This window comes from Mya arenaria, chromosome 3, assembly GCF_026914265.1.
Source record: "Mya arenaria isolate MELC-2E11 chromosome 3, ASM2691426v1".
Taxonomy (NCBI): domain Eukaryota; kingdom Metazoa; phylum Mollusca; class Bivalvia; order Myida; family Myidae; genus Mya; species Mya arenaria.
In genome coordinates, this window is record NC_069124.1 from 32,213,045 (window position 1) to 32,233,141 (window position 20,097).

The window sequence follows — 20,097 nt, forward strand, 5'->3', positions numbered from 1 at the left end:
ACATGTCTCACATAATGAGAAGCGCATACTATTTCTTTCAGAATAGCCTTAGCATTAATTTGTTTTGTGTTCTGATACTAAATACGCCCTGTTATGGTTTAGCTGAGGAGTGTCGGTTTACCAAATTACATTCAACAGCCGTTTACAATCTTTATACAATACAATATAATACAATACAGTACAAATAAATACTAATCTTTCAGGGTCTGTTTGAACATTTTATAAGATATAATATCCTGTTCGTAAACCTACAGATTGTTTAAAATGTGCACTTCTATTTGGTTTCATGTTGGATGCATGCAGTTTAAAGTGACTCGCTCATATTTTGGACCAACGATTAGTTTTCCCGGTAATGCATCTGAAAACACTTATTTTAATCATAATACAGTTATAGCATGAGAAGTATTTTTGGTTAATTGGGATTCGAATCCACCCCGGTGAAGTAAAAAAAAAATAGAAAACAGCCGGCTGGTCCACACAGCCGCCGGGACTTTAGCAAAATGTGGATATGTTGACCTGATAAGGATACATTGATAACATCACGTGATACTGTCAAGCAACCAATCACTCAACACCACAGCCATAAATAATTTTCAATCGCGTTATAAACGCTAAAGAAAATTGTGGTCTTCAAAGACGATATTTGAGCAAATACCAGCATTTGCTGAAGGGTTCCAGCTTTTGGTATTGTTGATTTAACTCTCCTTATGAGTTGTCACATTTTATTTCGTAATTAAAAAAGTGCATTTTACAAAGCATGACCGAGCCACTTTAAAGGCGATCGAGGCCTGCGGTATTTTATCTGTTGCGTATATCTTAAACGTTTTTCAATACTGTCATGCAAGTCATTGGCATAAAGACCAACAAGTTTATTCATACACTCAATGCACTCAGAATTTACAAACACGAGGAAATTATTAATACAAAGTATAACAAGGCTTTATGAAGGCACATAATAATTACAAATATGAAAATAAAGCATACATTGAGTTTAACATTGTCTGAAAGGAATTATACCAACGGATCGTTTACACTGCGCTTATTGTTCGTCAAACTATACTATTATATATCGGATTGCATAACGCTTGCATGAAGTTTTAAACTGCAAACAATGTTTTGTTCGTATACCAAATCAAATATCTATATCTTAATATAAGTCTGATATAAGCAGTCATTAAGTACAATTCACGTAAGCTAAAACAAGGCATTGTGTGATATACACATAACAACAGTACACTTATAATTAATATGCATCTTATTACATTACATGCACAATTAATGGAAACATAATACATTAATGTGTATTACATAATTGATTTTAATAATTCACAACCATACACATCAGTAATAATAAATACGGCAATATAGTAATCGTATACGAAGAGTTCTGTATTTCATTTCACCAAAACGTATTCTTTGAATTTCATTTCAGGAATAGGAATCACATTCCTCCTCACATAATGTCTATTTGCAACATTTTCCCATGATCAGCACCCTTGAATTACTGAAATACAAGGTCAATACACAACCAATTTGACTGTCCGTATTAATTTACAAGTAACTAATTACACCATATTTGCAAATATTTATGTCAACACATGCGATTGGTATATATCATATGAATCTATATCCTCTGAGTCCACCCTTTGAGGTATCATGTATTGTAATAAGTAAACTGTTATATGACAGGTCATTGTACCTGTTTTGTACTCGGGAAGGAACGAACCAAAATAAATCCGTATTAAAAAAAAGCAAAAAAGCATCAACATTTTAAAGATATTCGCTCATGTTTTTGGACCAAAATTTAGTTTTCCCTGTAATACACCTGAAAACACCTTATTTATCATTATTTTACTCTATGACATCTAAATTGCAGAAAAAAATACAATTTCAGTATAAAAAGTATTTTGGTTTTAGTGGGGTGCGAACCCACGCCGGTTTAGTAAAAACAAAAAGAAAACCGACTCCTTTACCACTAGGCCACCAGGACTTATACAATAGTGATGGATATTGATCTTTTTACAATACATTGATAACACCACGTGATAATGTCAAACAACCTATTCTTATTATGAATTTATATTAAAATAAATCACTTAGATTGCAAAACACGCTAATATCAACTCACACTACTGACTACATATTCTCTTTTAACATCTTCCATTGGACTGAGTATGCCACTTCACTTCTTAAACACTTTACAAATAAAACAAATAATTAATTCACTTTTATTCCAAATGACCACATATTCCACTTTAAAAGATAGTAGGCATCTAGTAGTTATGTCCTAAAAGAGATTAAATTTCGTAAATTAATCCGTATGCATCAGTAAAGACCCATTGATAAAATTATATGTAGGTCGATTTGACGTTATTTTGCACCTCGCCTGCCCGGAGAAAAGCGTGCACACCTGTTGACACATTAAAGGCACATACCCGGTCGCAATGAATCATTTGCAATTTCGGTAAAAATAACTTTCAGTAGAGCATATTTTCCTTTCTTGTGGCAATATTGATGTTTTATTAAATATTTCGCGTTGTTAACTTATATATTTTATGATTCACAAATGATATGGAGAAACCGCTTGCAGTATTTGCTTTGTATCTGATTTTCAGCAATTTCAAGAGTTTAAGGTAGTTCCTCCTTTAAGAATAACATTGAAATTTGATCGGAAAAGTCGCACGCATTCGGTTTTGTTTTTTATAAAGTCGCGTCCGATAACAAACCGAAAACATGGAATATACTCTAAGAAGCTGTTAACCTAAATTATCTTGTTAATAACTTTTCAAATATTACTTGTAGTTTTACTATAATGTTCGCTTTTGCGTTACACATTTTATCACTACATAAATACTTAATAAAATTTACCCAAACCCTAACTATTTAAGGGAACTTTCAACTTTAAGGTACTAGTTATGTTAAACAAGTACTTTTCTTATACATCTTTCCTTCCCTCTTTCTATTCCCTATTTTCCCGTGGTACAGGTCAGGTAGTATGTAGATATCCCTCATTCAGAGAGCTGTTTGATCCCGGTATAACATGATTTTAAATGTCTATTGAAATAGGCACATATAGGATGAGGGTCGGTTTGTTCTGTTTTTATCAAGCTCAAGCAAAAGGTACTAAATATTTAACTCATTTTGAATTAATATGTTGGTTGTCCATGCTTTTACTCCTTTCCGGTGATGTTCATGAAAATCCCGGTCCTATATCATCTCTATCGACCTCCTCTTCCGAAGCTTCTAGTGCGGTCCATGGCAGTTTAAGTATAGTACATTACAATGTGCAGAGTTTTTACGGGAAAAAAGACTTACATAACTTTGATGTCTTAGCTTTTACTGAAACATGGCTCACGCCTAATGTTGAATCTTCTGAGTTGCATTTTCCTGCCTTTCATAAACCTTTTAGACGAGATCGACAGACCTACTGACCCACATGGAGGTGTCATTGACTGCATCAAATCAGATATATTTGTATTAGAGCGACGTGATCTTGAAGTTAATGATGTAGAATGTCTTTGGCTCGAATTACGCATTAAACTAAACGTCTTCTTTTGGGTACTTTTTACAGACCTCCTAATTCCAGTTCATATGCTCTTGAATCCATTACCAACTCAATATCACTGGCGGTTGATACTGGTATTAAAGACATAGTTATTACAGGTGATTTCAATCTCGATATGAATAAATCATTATCTGGACAAAAGATTGAGTTCGTATGTCAACAGTTCAGTCTATCACAAGTCATTCGAAACGCTCCTCATTTTACCGAAAACTCAGAATCTCTTCTCGGCTTATTCTTAGTTTCATTATCAGATATTGTTTTAAAATGTGGTGTAGGGGAGTCATTTCTGGATCAGTTAGTTCGGTATCACTGCCCTATTTATTGCATATTGAAATTTAACAAAACGGTCGGATCAACATTTAAACGAAAAGTCTGGAAATATTCACAAGGGGATTATGTCGAACTTCGATCGCTTGTGTCATCTTTTGACTGGAGTTCATGTTTACACACAAATATCGATATGTACGCTAATAATTTCACTAATCAACTTATGACATTTTGTGAAATATGTATACCGTCAAAGTTTATTACGATTCGCACTCAGGACCCTCCCTGGTTTCATAATGAAATTCGTAAGTTATTCCGCCAAAGACAAAGAGCATATAGAAGAGCCTGATTCTCGAATAATGAACATAACTGGCGAGCTTATAGGATGATACGCAATGATGCCAACCATATTATAAGAACTGCCAAACAAACACATTTTGAAAAACTTGCTACCCTACTACGAGATAATACCCTCTCCTCAACAGACTTTTGGAAAACCTTTAAAAAATTTACGAGTCCTACGTCGACATCACAGCACATTCCCCCTCTCATCCACAACGGCACCGTCTACGAATTAAACACTGACAAGGCAAATCTTCTGAACAACTTTTTCCAATCACAGACCCTTCTTACTATACCTAACACACCTCTTCCCACTGTCTCTGATGCCCTTTGCATGCAGGATTTCGATATTTCCAATCAAGATGTTCTTGACTCAATAAAGGTTCTGAAGACTGGTAAAGCAACAGGACCGGACTCTATAAACAGTTATGTACTAAGGGAGATAGCAACCAAAATCTCACTGCCCCTTCGAGACCTTTTTAACTACTCTCTTCGTTCTGGTAAGGTACCTAGCCAGTGGAAACTGGCTCATGTATGCCCGATTTTTAAGAAGTCAGATCCCCAAGACGTCTGTAATTACCGTCCAATATCCCTTTTGAGTGTTATAAGTAAGGTTCTAGAAAGAATTTTCGTAAATACATGTTCATATTCTTCCGTCAAAGCGACTTTCTTACACCATTTCAGTCAGGTTTTGTTCCTAAGGATTCCACAGTTAATCAGCTTGTATCTATTTATCACTCATTCTGCCTCGCTCTAGATGAGGGTAAAGAAGTACGAGCAGTATTCTGTGACATCTCAAAACCCTTTGATCGCGTATGGCAAGAAGCCCTCATTTTCAAACTTAGAGAAAGTGGTATTTCTGGTCCCCTATTATTATTGCTTACTGATTATCTCAGTGATAGAAAACAGTGCGTTGTCATGTCTTGTACTATGTCTGATACGGTTTCAATATCTGCCGGAGTTCCGCAAGGTTCAATCCTTGGTCCCTTACTCTTCCTTGTCTACATAAATGATATCGTTCGTAAAATAAATTCACCCATACGTCTTTTGCAGATGATACTACCGTGTATATCATTGTCGATGACCCCTTGTCTGCTGCTCAGCAATTAAATGATGACATGAAAAAGATCCATATGTGGGCAGAAAGGTGGCTTGTATCATTCGACCCGGCGAAAATTGAATCACATCTTATCTCTCGAAAAACAAACAGACAGGCACATCCACCCATCTTTATGGACAATGTTCACCTGAATGAGAGAAGAAGGAAACATAAACTCACACTCTTTTACAAGATGTTTCATCTCCCTACACCTGCCTATCTCACTTCACTTACTCCGTCCCGAGTTGGTGATACAACCTCCTACAATCTTCGGAATTCTGTTAACCTTCGTAATATTACTTGTAAAACTCAACTGTTATCGAATTCATTTCTACCAACTACAATATCGTCGTGGAATGCACTTCCGGAAACAGTTCGTTCCTCTCCATCCTTGCACTCTTTTAAGTTTAACCGTAACAAGAATAAACAAACAGTTCCCCAATTCTACTATGAGGGTGAACGCAAATTGTGTGTCACACATGCAAGGTTGCAGATGCATTGTAGTAATCTTAATGAACATTTGTTCTCAAAAAAACACTATCAATAGCCCTATTTGCCAATGTGGTGAAATTGAGGACACCTACCATTTCTTTTTCACCTGTCCCTTATATCATGCACAAAGGCATCACCTATTCGACCAATTGCCTGCTATAGGTCCTTTGTCACTTCAAGTTCTATTGTTTGGATCCAAAAACGCCACGGACCAGACAAACTCAATGATATTTAATCACGTTCAACACTTCATTCGCCAAACTAAACGTTTTTAATCTCCTTTAGATAAATTAGAACAACCTCGACTTTACAACTGACCTGACCTATCCATACCCCCCCTCTTCCTGCTCTTTACACTACTCTCTTTCATACCCTATGCGCATTTTTGACGTCTCATCTTCCACATAATCCATCAAATTATAACGATTAAATAAATATACAAACAATAACAACATTTACACCATTTCAAGCAGCTTGAAAGATTGTCAGAAGCGAGGCATAGTATAAGCTACTATAGCGTCCTGCTCAATTCTGTCAAATTAACTTGTTTTGTGCATATTTCATTTGTATACCTTCCATGTATCAATATTTCCGACAACCATTTAATATTATATATGCTACAAATGTGTATATCATTATAATGTTATTTTGAAAAAAAATACTGTTTAAACCAATCAACCTATCACGCAACAACAAAGCCTAAATTAAGTGACCATTAACGCTAATGAAAATTGTGGTCTTCAAGGACGATATTTGATCCATGTTTATGTTTACTAAACTAGCTGCCACCAAAACTGGATGGTTTTCTAGAGATGCATTAGCAGGCTCAACTATCATATCTGCATTCTTTCTTTCATCCTCCATTTCAGAACTCTCAACGAATGCATCTATAATTTGTTCAGTATGACCTTGCATAACGTAATGATCTGCTGATGTGACCTTCCTCAATTTCATGTCTGTATACTGTTGGCATTAAATAGTTACTCCATTATGTATAATTTTACCTTGACTTAACAGAATATCAGCAGGTTTACTATCCACCCCTTTTAGTATATCCATACCTAAAAGGATCATTTTTGATATCTGCAACAATAACCATTTTACTGACCCTTAAACTATCAATGTGATAACAGTCCCTTTTTGAATAAATTCAGGCTATTATTTACTATTTATCTGATTGAATATATTATCTGAAATAACAGTTTGCTCAGTATTAGTATCAACCACAAAATTAACTGGAATATTCAGTAGTTTCCCAAATATGTACATACTACCAGCTTGAAAGCCTCGCCTGACTTTATTTTTGTAATCTATATCAATATGGACTGTATGCCACCATCAAGACCAGCCCCTAACAGTTTTAATGTTGCGCTCCATTGCATTTTCCTTGAAATTGACCCCTATGAAATGTTTGCTGACTTTGACCTGCTGCACTTTACTCAGTCTGCCTATTCTGCCTATTTTGACCCCACTGCAGAAAAACAAACATGCTTTTGTCATTTTATTATTTCCATGTGTTGGGTTTGCCTGATAATTGTTCTGAATTTTCTTATAATACCTGTTTTGTCTGTTTTGCTCATTTTCTGTATGTAAAGACATAGCTTTGAGCTCCTCCCTAACAATTTCTCTTAATTTTTCTAAGTCACCTGACTCAGTGTTTTGAGAAGATGCGTTTTCTTTTGTTATAATTATTTTCTTATTTTTACAAGAAATCATTCTTCTACTTCACTTTCACTCTCACTTTCACTATTATCATTTTCATGCATACATCTTGCTATCTGATCAGTTGTTTTTGACCTATGTTTTGTTTCTTGAAAACAAACCGAGTAAGAAACTGCCTCATCATTGTCTTTAGGCTCCTTTATGAACTCTACATGAACTCTAGCTTTATCATATATCAACCCATCCAACACTTTTGAAAACTTAACTTTGGACTGCCCTTACTTAAAGGACTAATGAAGTTGATAAAAAAGCATCAGAATCTGTATCTGTCTCACCTTCTGATTTATATCTATGTCTGTTTCTAATGTTAGATTTTGAATATATTTTAGATCTTGATGCATGACCCTATGTATGTATGTATGTATGTGTGTGTGTGTGTGTGCGTGCGTGCGTGCGTGCGTGCGTGCGTGCGTGCATGTATGTTTGTTCCTAAGTGCCTTTGTTAGTTTTTGTGTAACATTTACCAATGGACTTTCCAAACTAGCTCTAATATGTATCTATGTTACTGATACTCTGATTAACAACTTCACTATGTATTTGCCTTTTTTCCATTTTTTTTTACTACATCATCCCTGCTAATGTATTCAATATCTGTATTTTATTATTATAATATATATTCATCATACTTTCTCCTATGTTCATCAACACGTATCTCGTTCATGCCTTTGCCACCATTAACATGTATTTCCCTCCTATTAATATGTCTTTCGCTCTCTAAACTATGAGCACTATCACCCTACATTTCTTCTCGAGCCCTGTGTCTCGTTAAAACCATTTCTCTTCCTCTATCCATCTTTCTACACAGCAACAAAAACAAAACTTTTTTTTGAGAACCATCATCTTTTTGTTGTACAAAGATATCCAAAGTACTAATAAAATGCTCCAAAAAGCGTCAGTTTTCTTTTAATTTTCACCGCTGCCACCAAAAATTGAGGCGACATTGATACTTTAACATATTATTCTCTGGTAGCGTTAAAGCCTATCCGAGGCATTCCGTTAATTGAAACTTGAAACTTGAAACTTGAAACTTGTTTATTTGATTAAACGCCTATTTTTACATAAAATACTCAATGGCGTTGTACAATACAACGATAAAATATTTTAAATAATTTAAAGATATAATACTATCTAGACATCAAACATACTTAATTTGAAATAAACAAAGAAAAATAAATAATTAAGCTAAATACATCGTTAAAGCAAATAAAACACATGACATGAAGTAAGATAAATTAAAATATCTAAAAATAAAATGAATATAAAACATAAAATAAACAATCATCGCATGCTAATTTATCACAGTTAGTTTTCCACTGTTCATTGTTCAGTCACTGTTTTTAAAACAACATGTCAAATTTTCGAAAGTAAATTATCAAACTGATATCATAAAAACACAAATACAAGTATTTTGATATTTCCTTTTAATGTTTTTGCTATTCATATCACAAGTATATTCAATTATGCTATTTCATAATAAATTTATAGTATTAATATCATAAATTGTACATTAAACAGATCATGTAGTACTATCTGACTACCATAAATTATTTTCTGAGGTACAATCTGATGAGAAGACCAATAAAAAGATACAGTAATTAATTTCTTTTATCTATTTTTTTATACTAAAATATGCCAAAATGCCTTTCACATCAATTTAGTTCCTAATAATAAATATTTTTTCCAGAATATATCTGAATCCCAAAGCCTGGCAGAATTCCGCCGAATTCGGTACACAAACAAATATATAATTTTGACAATTTTCGAATGTAAGTTTATCACATTTTACAACAAGCAATACAAAAAAAACACTAATAAACCATTACCTGACGTATTGTTAAAATTGAATTGTTCTAAATATTAAATAAAACTCATTTTTCAGACATAAAATATAAATATACATGTATTATTGTTTATTATCAGACGACCTAGCTAGTGACGTAAATCAAGAGCGCCACCTGGAGCTTATCTCAGGTAGTAAAACATTGATATACCTAGCATAAATAACGTTTGCAATTCATGACAACTTAACTATCATTTAAAAAACTTGCACATTTAATTTTAAACGAACATACCCTACCCACTTAATATAACCTTGTAGGAAGTTAATCGAAATATTTAAGTACAAGTACATCATAAGATTAAAAATAAAGACTGTTTAATGTTTCATTTATAATAAATATTACAAGACTCACATACTGTCAAGCCCTAAGGATTGCAATATCTTCGCTGATCCTGCTATTTTACAAGACCACATAATTAAGTCCACATGAAATATAATATAAGAATCTATTTTATTCACAAATCTATATGAATTAAAACATAGTTTGGTTTTACCAGTATTTATCGCAGAATATATTGAACAAAGTCAATAAGCATATGAGCTACAGAAATGCATAACATACATACAAAATAAGAAGTGTTGAAATGCATAAACAGTGAGTAAATCACATAATTGAGAATTAACCATAATTAAGTCTCTCTTCTGACATAGTTTACACTTATGAATCTAGGTCACCTAACAATTAAACTAGACAATAAAACAATGAAGAACTAACATTAAAATACAAATATATTCAACAATGTAATAAAATTATTTTGTTAAAAAATTGCCCTATGTCTGGAGGTCGGGTAAATCTGCCCCCGTGACTTCTTGTCATAAAAATAGCAAAACCTAAGTAGCTCTCGGTGGTATTTCGGTTTCGGCATGGGATTATAGTAAATATACATCGCAATTACAAAATTATAGGCAGAAAATTGTTTTAAGAAAATACTTATTTTTTCTATTCAAACTTTCTGCAACGCGTTTAAAAAAAAACAGCGACTGATACGTGTTACAATGTTTACGTCTCAAATTTCGCTTTAAGCGACTTGATCCCCTTTATTAGGGCTCGTATACAAGTATCAAAATGGAGTGTTATTAACCTTTCAAAAAGCTACCCACTCCATTCAACTAAAATAATTGAACTCAACATATTTTTCAAAGACTATCTGAACTCTTACGACTCACAGATCAAAGAAGGGGAACAAATACTCACGAAAGCTTGGAGAAACATTTGAATGATCGGTATTCTACATTTTGGAAATATATTAATCGTATATTGGTTAAAACAAGAAATGTGGTTTATTTTGCAAGACACTTTACACCTGTGCAGATATTATTAAAATAGAAAAGTTGGTTATGTTATAAGAGGCCGAGAGTGGTCTCGTTGCCAAGGTGCCCATCACTAACCCGATAGGCTGTGGCTTCAGCCAGGTTTTTTACAGGGTGCTGCAGAAAAGTGATAGGGTATTTTGGGGGTAATTGGGAAGATTTTAAACATTATGCATTTCACAGAATATGATAGGAATTGTGCTTAATTGAAGTATTATTTAATTCAAGTATTATTAGGTTTCAACTGAATTTATAATCATATCTAAGTTTTAATAAAAAAGAAATATTTGATTAGCTTAAGAATTTAATTATATGAGGGCAGAAAGGTGCTCATGCTAGTCTTCATGAGGACAGAAAGGTACTATTATTACATAAAAAGAACAGGTTGCAGCACCCTGCCATAACATTTTAGTTTAAACCTTACTTAACTACAAATATTTAGAGCATAAAAAGAATAGAACATTTCACTTCCCTCAAGTCATCAGTCCTTTATGCATTCTTTGTAAACCTAACAAAAGCCAACACAGGAAAGTAAATAAATCTGATACAAGTCTTAGGCTTGACTTTTTTCTTTTTTTTTATATTCATGGACACCTTTTGTTCGGGGTATTACATACATGATACAAGAATCTTTATTTAAAGTCGGGTATATGATAACAAATAAAAACATAAGCTCAATGAGCTATTGTCCGACATTAATAACAAACATATATAACATAACAATACATAACAATGACTTGGTGACGTGGGAATTGTTTTGCATGTCTAAGAGGCTTAGCTTTTCCCAAAGTTACTATTATAGATGCCATAAAAACATACACGAAAAGTGAGCTTTAGATAAGAATTTTTTTTTATTGGTTTCGAGGACAGTTAAATATACTGTCATGTTTTGGATCAGTACTGGATCTTTCACCCACATACATGCAGCATTTAAGAGTACTAGGTGTTTTTGAAGAAAAAAATCACAATATTGTGTTTTAAAAACAAAATAAATAAATGCCTTAATGAAACTTATCAGTTAAAAACGATATTTGAGAAGTTATGTCAAAACAAAGAAATACACAATTCATTATCAAATACTTCTTAACATTTGCACTTCCATAAGAAAAAGAATAGCTAAACACTAGAAAATGCACATCCAGTTGGTTAAGCATGTTATTAAATATGAATGCGGACTGTTTCTTAAAATATCTTATAATATGATATTTGGAATGCACGTAATTAAGAATGTATTGAATGGATATCCAATTCAAATGTTATTCACTGGCGGGACTTGCTATAGTCTATTTCTATGGTGTAGATGCTTTTTCTAGAAGGCAACATTGGAAATAAGATGTCAGCAAATTCAAATAGCAAAATGTATCAATAATGGAAATACGCAATTGTCACATAATGGACTAACTATGAACAGTTTATTTTAGAGGATTTCAACGAACGGAATGCGAGTGAAAACCCCCCACGTACAATGAAAAGTAAATAAATATAATAATACAAATTATAAACAGATATAAAACAACAATAGAAGATGTGATAAGTGGTCAAGTTTACAATCTGCATATATGAGCAATGTATGTATTATAAACTATGTACGTTGTACAAGTCTAAATAAAATGTCTGTACGGTCTTTTCTGTTTGCATCTCAAACTTTCATAACCCCATCACGGTTAGTTTTGTGATCGCAGTAACAAATATGGGAATGGATTTAAGAAAATAATGTCTAAAAGATAACTACTTTCAAGCTGCTCTTACCGAAATTTAGAATGTTAGAGATGCAAACACAGCAACGACTGGAGGAGGCACCTTCCGGGCAGCCGCCTTCTGGCCAGTCCACGCCGCAGAGCACGCGGAGAAAGATTGGCGAAGAGATCAGCCCGCTTCAAGAGAACGCCATAGAAGAGGAAGATCACTTGCAAGGGATAACAAAAATATGGTAGCGCATTTTTCCATATTGGAAAATTATATACAGAAGTGATATAATTCGATGAAAACTCAAGGGACAAACCCAGAAGTCAAAACTTGACAACATTATCCCGGTGATAAAATGTGTTTATTATCATTTTTAAGCCCTTTCATCTTCACTTTTCAGGAACATTCCCACAGAAACTAAGAAAAAGGAAAACAAGTCCTCAAAGTGCAGTGGCACAATTTTGAAAATATGCAGAGTTGTGCTGTTTTTTGTTTTGACGCTATTGCTGCTTTCATGCGGCATACTGCACAAGCTTTACTTCTTGACCCTTCTTAACAATCTATCACAGGTAAAACTCACCTCATTTGTTGCAATCAGTTTGCCTTTTTGCTTGATTTTAAAAACATTTGATATGAAAACATATTTTTATTATTTATACCATATTGGAAATAACAGTTATTAACAGAATATTAAACTATTTCAAGTATGTGTGTGGTGTTACAGTTTGTGGAAAACAAACTAGTAATCAACGACCGACACATATCAGTTCTGCAAAAGTATTAAATGTCCACAGGTAGTCATACATGATAATATCATATAGATACGTATACAATTTTTGCGTAGATCAGTTCGCAAATTAATGTTAAATAATGCTTTTTGCTTCTCCAGAAATGCGTTGACCATTGGGGTATAATAAACCAACGACTTCCTGCTTTCAATTCAGATTTGTTTACATATAGGGTTTGAAAATTAGGTATCAAATCCATAAGATTATAGTTGAATTTCCTTTTTAGTCTAAAATTGAAAACAAGAAGAATCGAGCAATTTCAATTCTCGTGTGCATTGCATTTTTTGAATTCTTTACATCTCTTATAATTCTTTGGAGAGTTATTTTCCAAGGTCAGAAGACTAAATGGACAAAACGTCACATAGCGGTAAGTCATCCTTCCTAAATCGATTGTTCTGCTGTTTATGAATTAACTGATTTAAATGAATATATATGACAATTGTATTACATGTATATTATTTGTCAATATGTTCAAGCTTAATATACAAACAAGTACATGTAATTAAATAATAATAATAATACACTTAAATATGCAGTTAAAATTAATTAAGACATACAAGTCCATGTTTTATTGACCATTTTTAGACAGCTATCCTGCAGGCCGTGACCACCATCGGAGAGGTCTATTTGATTATCTATGCGCTTCCATTACTGGACAGTTTGAGGATATGTTTAGTTCTAACAACACTACCAATCGTTCCAAGCATATGCCAGTTCCTGACTTTAATTTGTCGGCTAAAACAAAAGAGTCGCATCAGAAAGTGTTCTTTCCTCAAACTTTGTGCAGCTGTTTTCCAGGTTTTGGCACTGGCAGGGAGTGTTTTAGTATTTATGAAGTGGCTAATTCCTTTTGATAGAGACCCGCATCTAAAATGGGCGTTACCATCTCTTTTGATATTTAAGTCATTATGCTATTTGGATAATTTTCTTTGCTTAAGAAGGAGAGCTGCATATGCTACACAACAAACAACAGCGGAATCGGACTCCCAAGACTCGGAGACACGCGAATCTAAAATAAAAGAGAAACAGTACAATGCCGAAAATAAACAAGAATTTATACGATTAACTGTTCGTTGGTTAACATGCTTAATGTTTATCGTTTCGATTTTGCTGAATTTAGACATAAAACTAATTGAATCAAACAACAACAAAAACAATCTAACAGCTGAAACATTACTGACAAACGAGGAATTCACACTATGTGGAAACATTTCGTCCAATTTAACAAATTCGACTCCAGTGCAACCACATGACGAGACATTGGAATCGAAAAACCATTCCATTTTTAACCAATTACTGGAGTTTTATTACTTCGTTAAGTTTGAAGTTAGGATATTGGCATGTTCACTTGTGATTTCTCAAACAGCTTTGTTGGCTTGTCGATTGTCAATGCAGCAATTTGCATTTGCCTTGCCACTCATTCTTACCCCGCCGTTATCAACAAATGCTGTTGTTAGACTTTCCTGCAATAACTTTCTTGAAAGTATCCAGTACATATTCGGAATTGATTTGACATGTTCTATGCCTGTAGACTATCAGTTTTTCATAACGAGTGGGGCTTTGGCTTCGATTGCTGTAATCACGTTAACGTGGTACATCTGGGTTCCTCTGGTCGAGCGAATGGCAAAACGGGAAAGGTACAATAACAGGGAATTTAGTTATTTTAACATTCTAAAGACTTATTTCAGAAGAATATGATTAGCAATATGATATATCTACACCTTAAGCTATCCGTACTCAGTCGAATTGTGTTCACGGTTTATAAAATAGTTTTCTAATATAGAAATTAAATTCATCAAGCAAATTAATGTATTGAAGAATAAAAAAGTTTGAATGTGTTAATGAGACTGTCGATTTTTACGTTTTTACATTTATAGGTTGTTTTCTGGCAGTCTTTACGATTTCTTTTTTCCCGATTTGAACATGCTCCTGCGAAGGAGAAATGACCATGATATTGGAGAGCTCCATACGGACAGGATACAACAGAGTGATGACATTCCAAAAGTCATCATCTGCGTAACAATGTGGCACGAAACCTGCAAAGAAATGTGTCAGCTTCTAAAGTCTATTTGCAGGTTTATTAATGTCTTGCTTGTCTCTGTATCGTTCATTGTGTAATTGATTAGGAAAATAAGACTCGACTCTGGAAATTTATCTGCTTCTTTGATATAATATCGTTGCGTTATTTCATTAACACAGCATGCTGTTTTTTCATGTTTTACGTTTCAGAAATCGCGAAAATTGTGAAGCTAGTTTTGAAGATTAACCATTTATATATCTTCCATAAATAAATTACATCAGTGAACTATTTACTTTTTAATAGCCTGTTAATACCATATGCAGCTTATAATAGTTTGCATACATTGTAATTCCAGTACATTGTAAGTATGAATTCCATCCCTATTTTCTTATCACATTTTTTTTCAGATTAGATTTGCACTTATTCATTCGAGTGGAAGCCGACAACGAAGAAGGTGATGGAAAACAAGACCCTGATAAAATTGAAATTGAAGGTAAGTACACTACGCAAAGTCTTTAATGGATTTTGTGTTTGTTTCAAATCAAACAAATGTTAATTTACATCTTGTAAAAGAAATTACGCAATGTGTTAAGATATTGAAGTAAAACTTCTATATTTCAGTTCAAATAGTATTTGACGACGCATTTTGCTTAGCAAAAAACGGTCGAGAGGTTAATGAATATGTGCTCCGGTTCATGTCATGTTTGCAAAAGGCTGTTGGGTATGTAGTAACGTTATTCGCGAAGTAAAATAGTGTAGGCGTGTATTTAGTTGCATAAACTATAAGTTATCGGTAAAAGTATTTGTTAGTTTGCAAACAAATCAAATTTATTAAGGAATGCTGCTAAAATGTGCTTGAATGTTCCATAAGGAAATTAAATGTTGTGACTTCGGTTTACCTTTAGCAGCCGTATAACAGCGAAGGAAATCATATGTATTTGAATTTTTACGAGCAGTTCCGTGTTGACAGAAAATGAGCTCGTGATATGGAATAAAAAATTCCATAAAAAAATGGTACAGACACCTTATGGCGGAAAACTTTTTATAGAACTCCCAGGCGGAAGACAGGTGACGTTGCATTTGAAGGATAAGAAGAAGATAAGGGCCAGAAAACGTTGGTCTCAGGTAAAAATATTTATATGCAAAACTACGGAAAGCCTTTTTGGACATGAATTGTAAACAATTTATTGATATCAATGATGAGTTAGTGTATGTGTGTGTGTGTGCGCGCGCGCGTGTGCGTGTGTGCGTGCGTGCTTGCGTGTGTGCATGCATTTGGGTGTCGGGTGTGTGTGGGTGTGTTTCTGTTAGTGTGTGTGTGTGTGTGTGCGTGTTTGCGTGCGTGCTTACGTGTGTACGTGCATTTGGGTGTCGGGTGTGTGTGGGTGTGTTTCTGTTAGTGTGCGTGTGTGCGTGCGTGCTTGCGTGTGTGCGTACATTTGGGTGTCGGTGTGTGTGTGTGTGGGGTGTTTCTGTTAGTGTGTGTGTGCGCGCGCGCGCGTGTGGGTGTGTGCGTGCGTGCTTGCGTGTGTGCGTGCATTTGGGTGTCGGGTGTGTGTGGGTGTGTTTCTGTTAGTGTGTGTGTGTGCGTGTGCGTGTGTGCGTGCGTGCTTGCGTGTGTGCGTGCATTTGGGTGTCGGGTGTGTGTGGGTGTGTGCGTTGTTTATGTCTTGATAGTTCGTTCGTGTCTCATTTTGTTGTTTGTTGTTGTCGGTGTGTTACTTCACGAGAGCATGCACGGTTAATGATTAATTGACTTGTCCCTCTAGTTCGCATTGCTTAAATAACTTTATTGTTTTACTAGTCAGATTGTATCAACAAATACCATAACCTTGATATCTACTATCTGCATTAAACAACCTGTATTTTATCACTTTTATTTCATACTGTCTTTTCTATTTTATTTCTATTTAAAGTTTTCTTTTCCAATACAGGTGCTGTATATGTACTATTGTTTGGTGTACAAAATGGGGAAGGCCTATCCAAAAAAGTTCAAAGACATGGCAAGTTATTTTAATGATTATCAGCCATTTGGGATTTCATTTATATAAATTTATCAAAGGAATTTAGTAAAACATTTACTTTCTATAAATTTGTGCACTATTATGTGGCAAAAAAAATCAAAGACAATTCCAAATTTCATTTTTGACGTGTTTTATAATAAATATGATTTACTGAACAGCTGAAGAACACATTCATTTTAACCCTTGACGGTGATGTAGACTTTGAGCCGGAGTCAGTCCTACGAATGATGGATCGCATGAAGATGAACAGCCGTGTCGGAGCAGTTTGTGGTAGAATTCATCCCATAGGATCAGGTAGTTCTATGAGCATTTAACAATTCTTTTGATAAAAAGATATGCATTTTGTCAATAAGTTTCTGTTTTACATTATTTATTTTTATCCACATTTAATAATAATTCACTTAAGGTCCAATGGTCTGGTACCAACAATTCGAATATGCAGTCGGACACTGGCTTCAAAAAGCAAGCGAACATATCTTTGGTTCCGTGCTCTGTTGTCCTGGATGCTTTTCTATATTTCGAGCATCTGCCCTAGTTGACGATAACGTCTTGAAAACGTACACCAGAGAGCCAGAGGAGGGAATTCACCTTGTGCAGTTTGAACAAGGCGAGGACAGATGGCTTTGCACCCTGCTCCTTAAACAAGGATACAAGATAGACTACTGCGCAGCCTCAGATGCAAAAACGTTTGCACCAGAAAACTTTTGGGACTTTTTTGTACAAAGACGGCGCTGGTCACCATCAACAATGGCAAACATGATGGACTTGGTCCATTCTTGGAAACAACTAGTCCAAAACAACAGAGAAATCAACCATTTCTTTATGCTTTATCAATTGGTGCTGGTTATAACAAGTGTGTTAGCTCCTGGAACTGTCCTTGTTGTGATAGCCGGGTCATTCAGTACAGTATTAGGTTTAACGCCATGGTATGCCTTTTTCGTTGCCGTGACTCCGGTAGTTTTGTTCGCAGTTTTATGCCTGACAGTGTCTCAGAAAATACAACTCAATGTAGCCGCAATACTAAGCACAGCATATACATTTGTAATGGTTATTGTAACAATCGGCACAATGTTAAACATCGCAAACGAGACAGTTCTTTCTCCTACCGTGATTTTCCTCATATTTGTCAGTCTAGTATTCCTGATATCTGCTTTGCTTCACCCTCAAGAGTTCACATGCTTGTTTCCTGGCTTGCTTTATTTCGTTTCTGTGCCTTCTACATTTATTTTTCTGACAGTGTTTTACGTGTGCAATCTACATGACGTCAGTTGGGGTACTCGTGAATCCAAATCACAATCAACCCAGTCTGAAGTAAAAAGTGGAAAGAAGAAATCGTTTGTGCGTTTGCTTTTCACTCTTGTTCAACATTTCATGCAGGCAAAACTCGCTGAAATTAACTCCAAAGGTTCAATTTTGGACCAGATTGAGAGACAACAATGCGAACAAGATGTGGAAAAAATAGAATATAAAGACGATAGCTACTGGATAAAGGTACAATTAACAGACTCAAAACACAAGTTTGAAACAATTCAACTCAAGAAAGAAGAGGAGGTATTTTGGACAACATTTATTAACAAGTATTTGAAACCACTAGAAAGCAATACGAAACTTCAAGAAAAATTTAATAGTGAAATAATGGCGTTAAGGAACAACTGCGTGTACGGTTTCTTTATGTTGAACTTTATGCTAGCATTAGCTCTGTTGCAATTACAAATAAGCAAAGAAAGGTTAGATAGGTTTTATATCGCGGGAAAATATGAACCATTATCAATAATTTTTCTGTCAATTTTTGCAATTTTACTTTTGATCCAATTCATCTTCATGCTTTTTCATCGATGGAAAACTTTCTGCCATATTATTTCAAGCACTGAGGTGTTTGGGTGCTGCTGTTTAAAATGAACAAAGACTAAAGCGCAAGAATTTGAAGAACACATGAAAGAGTTAGAGCATGATTTAGGGGAAGGTGAAGAATCAGATAAGCCGCCGCCTGATTATATAAGTGAGCCTGTTGTGCATCATAACGACTGCTATGATGAAACTGATGATGCTTCATCAAGTAGACAAGAATCAAGGAAATTCAATATTTACCGCCACAGAATACAAAGCGTGCGCAAATACACAAGATTTTCAGAAACAAATGAAAGAGTTTGAGCATGATTTAGGGGAAGAGGTAGAATCTGATGAGCCGCCGCCTGATTATTTGAGTGAGCCAAATGTTGAACATAACGACAGCGATGATGAACCTTCATTTAGATAACCAAACTCAAGGAAAAACGTTTTTACTGGCACAGAATACAATGTGTGCGCAATAGAAAAAAATGCTATTGTTGATGGTTGTTTTTAAGACCTGGAGTGAAATACACTTACGGCAATATTCATGGGGAGAAATAATTCAGATTAGCGGATACAATAAACAATGATAATATATCCAGCATTGGAAGCAAAAACTACATCCACGTTAAACAATATTGTATGTGCGTATCTATCCGTTATCTGTTCCTTTTTATTTATGGTTTATTTTTCATGCTTGTGCGGTCAGTTTGTGGTATTTGTATTTATGTATGTGGTGTTAACACGTGTGGTCCTTTGTTCATTGTCGTTTGGGCACTTGCCTTGTGCCTCTAAACAAAGTTTATTTAACAAATATTTTCTTGACTACTGGGCTTGTCCCTGTTATTTTCACTGTATTATTATAAAATAGCACTAAACGTTAGCTAATAAACTCATGTTTGAAACATTTTAATTTTTATTTCGCTTTATACTTATATCTGAATCTCAAAATGTGCAGTTGTTTTTATTTGATATTCATTTTAAATTATGTATGGTTCATTAAAGCGTGCAAACATTTTCATTTTTGCAGTTTTTGCTTAAAAATAAACGATGTCGAATGATAAAGTATAGATGAACACTGTAACACAAATTGAAGTTTTATTACTTTCCA

At 34.5% G+C, this 20,097-nt stretch overlaps 1 protein-coding gene across 1 annotated transcript; it reads left to right on the forward strand.

Annotated features, from left to right (window-relative positions):
- Window positions 1-9,435: 9,435 nt before the first annotated feature.
- Window positions 9,436-19,895, forward strand: LOC128228965 (chitin synthase chs-2-like). The gene is made up of 12 exons (XM_052940564.1): window positions 9,436-9,458; window positions 12,398-12,568; window positions 12,725-12,893; window positions 13,339-13,479; window positions 13,698-14,749; window positions 14,990-15,187; window positions 15,540-15,625; window positions 15,754-15,853; window positions 16,089-16,257; window positions 17,067-17,135; window positions 17,315-17,450; window positions 17,563-19,895. The coding sequence occupies exons 2-12, from the start codon at window positions 12,399-12,401 to the stop codon at window positions 19,053-19,055; spliced, it is 3,783 nt and encodes a 1,260-aa protein (XP_052796524.1). The 5' UTR covers window positions 9,436-9,458; window position 12,398; the 3' UTR covers window positions 19,056-19,895.
- The last annotated feature ends 202 nt before the right edge of the window (window positions 19,896-20,097 follow it).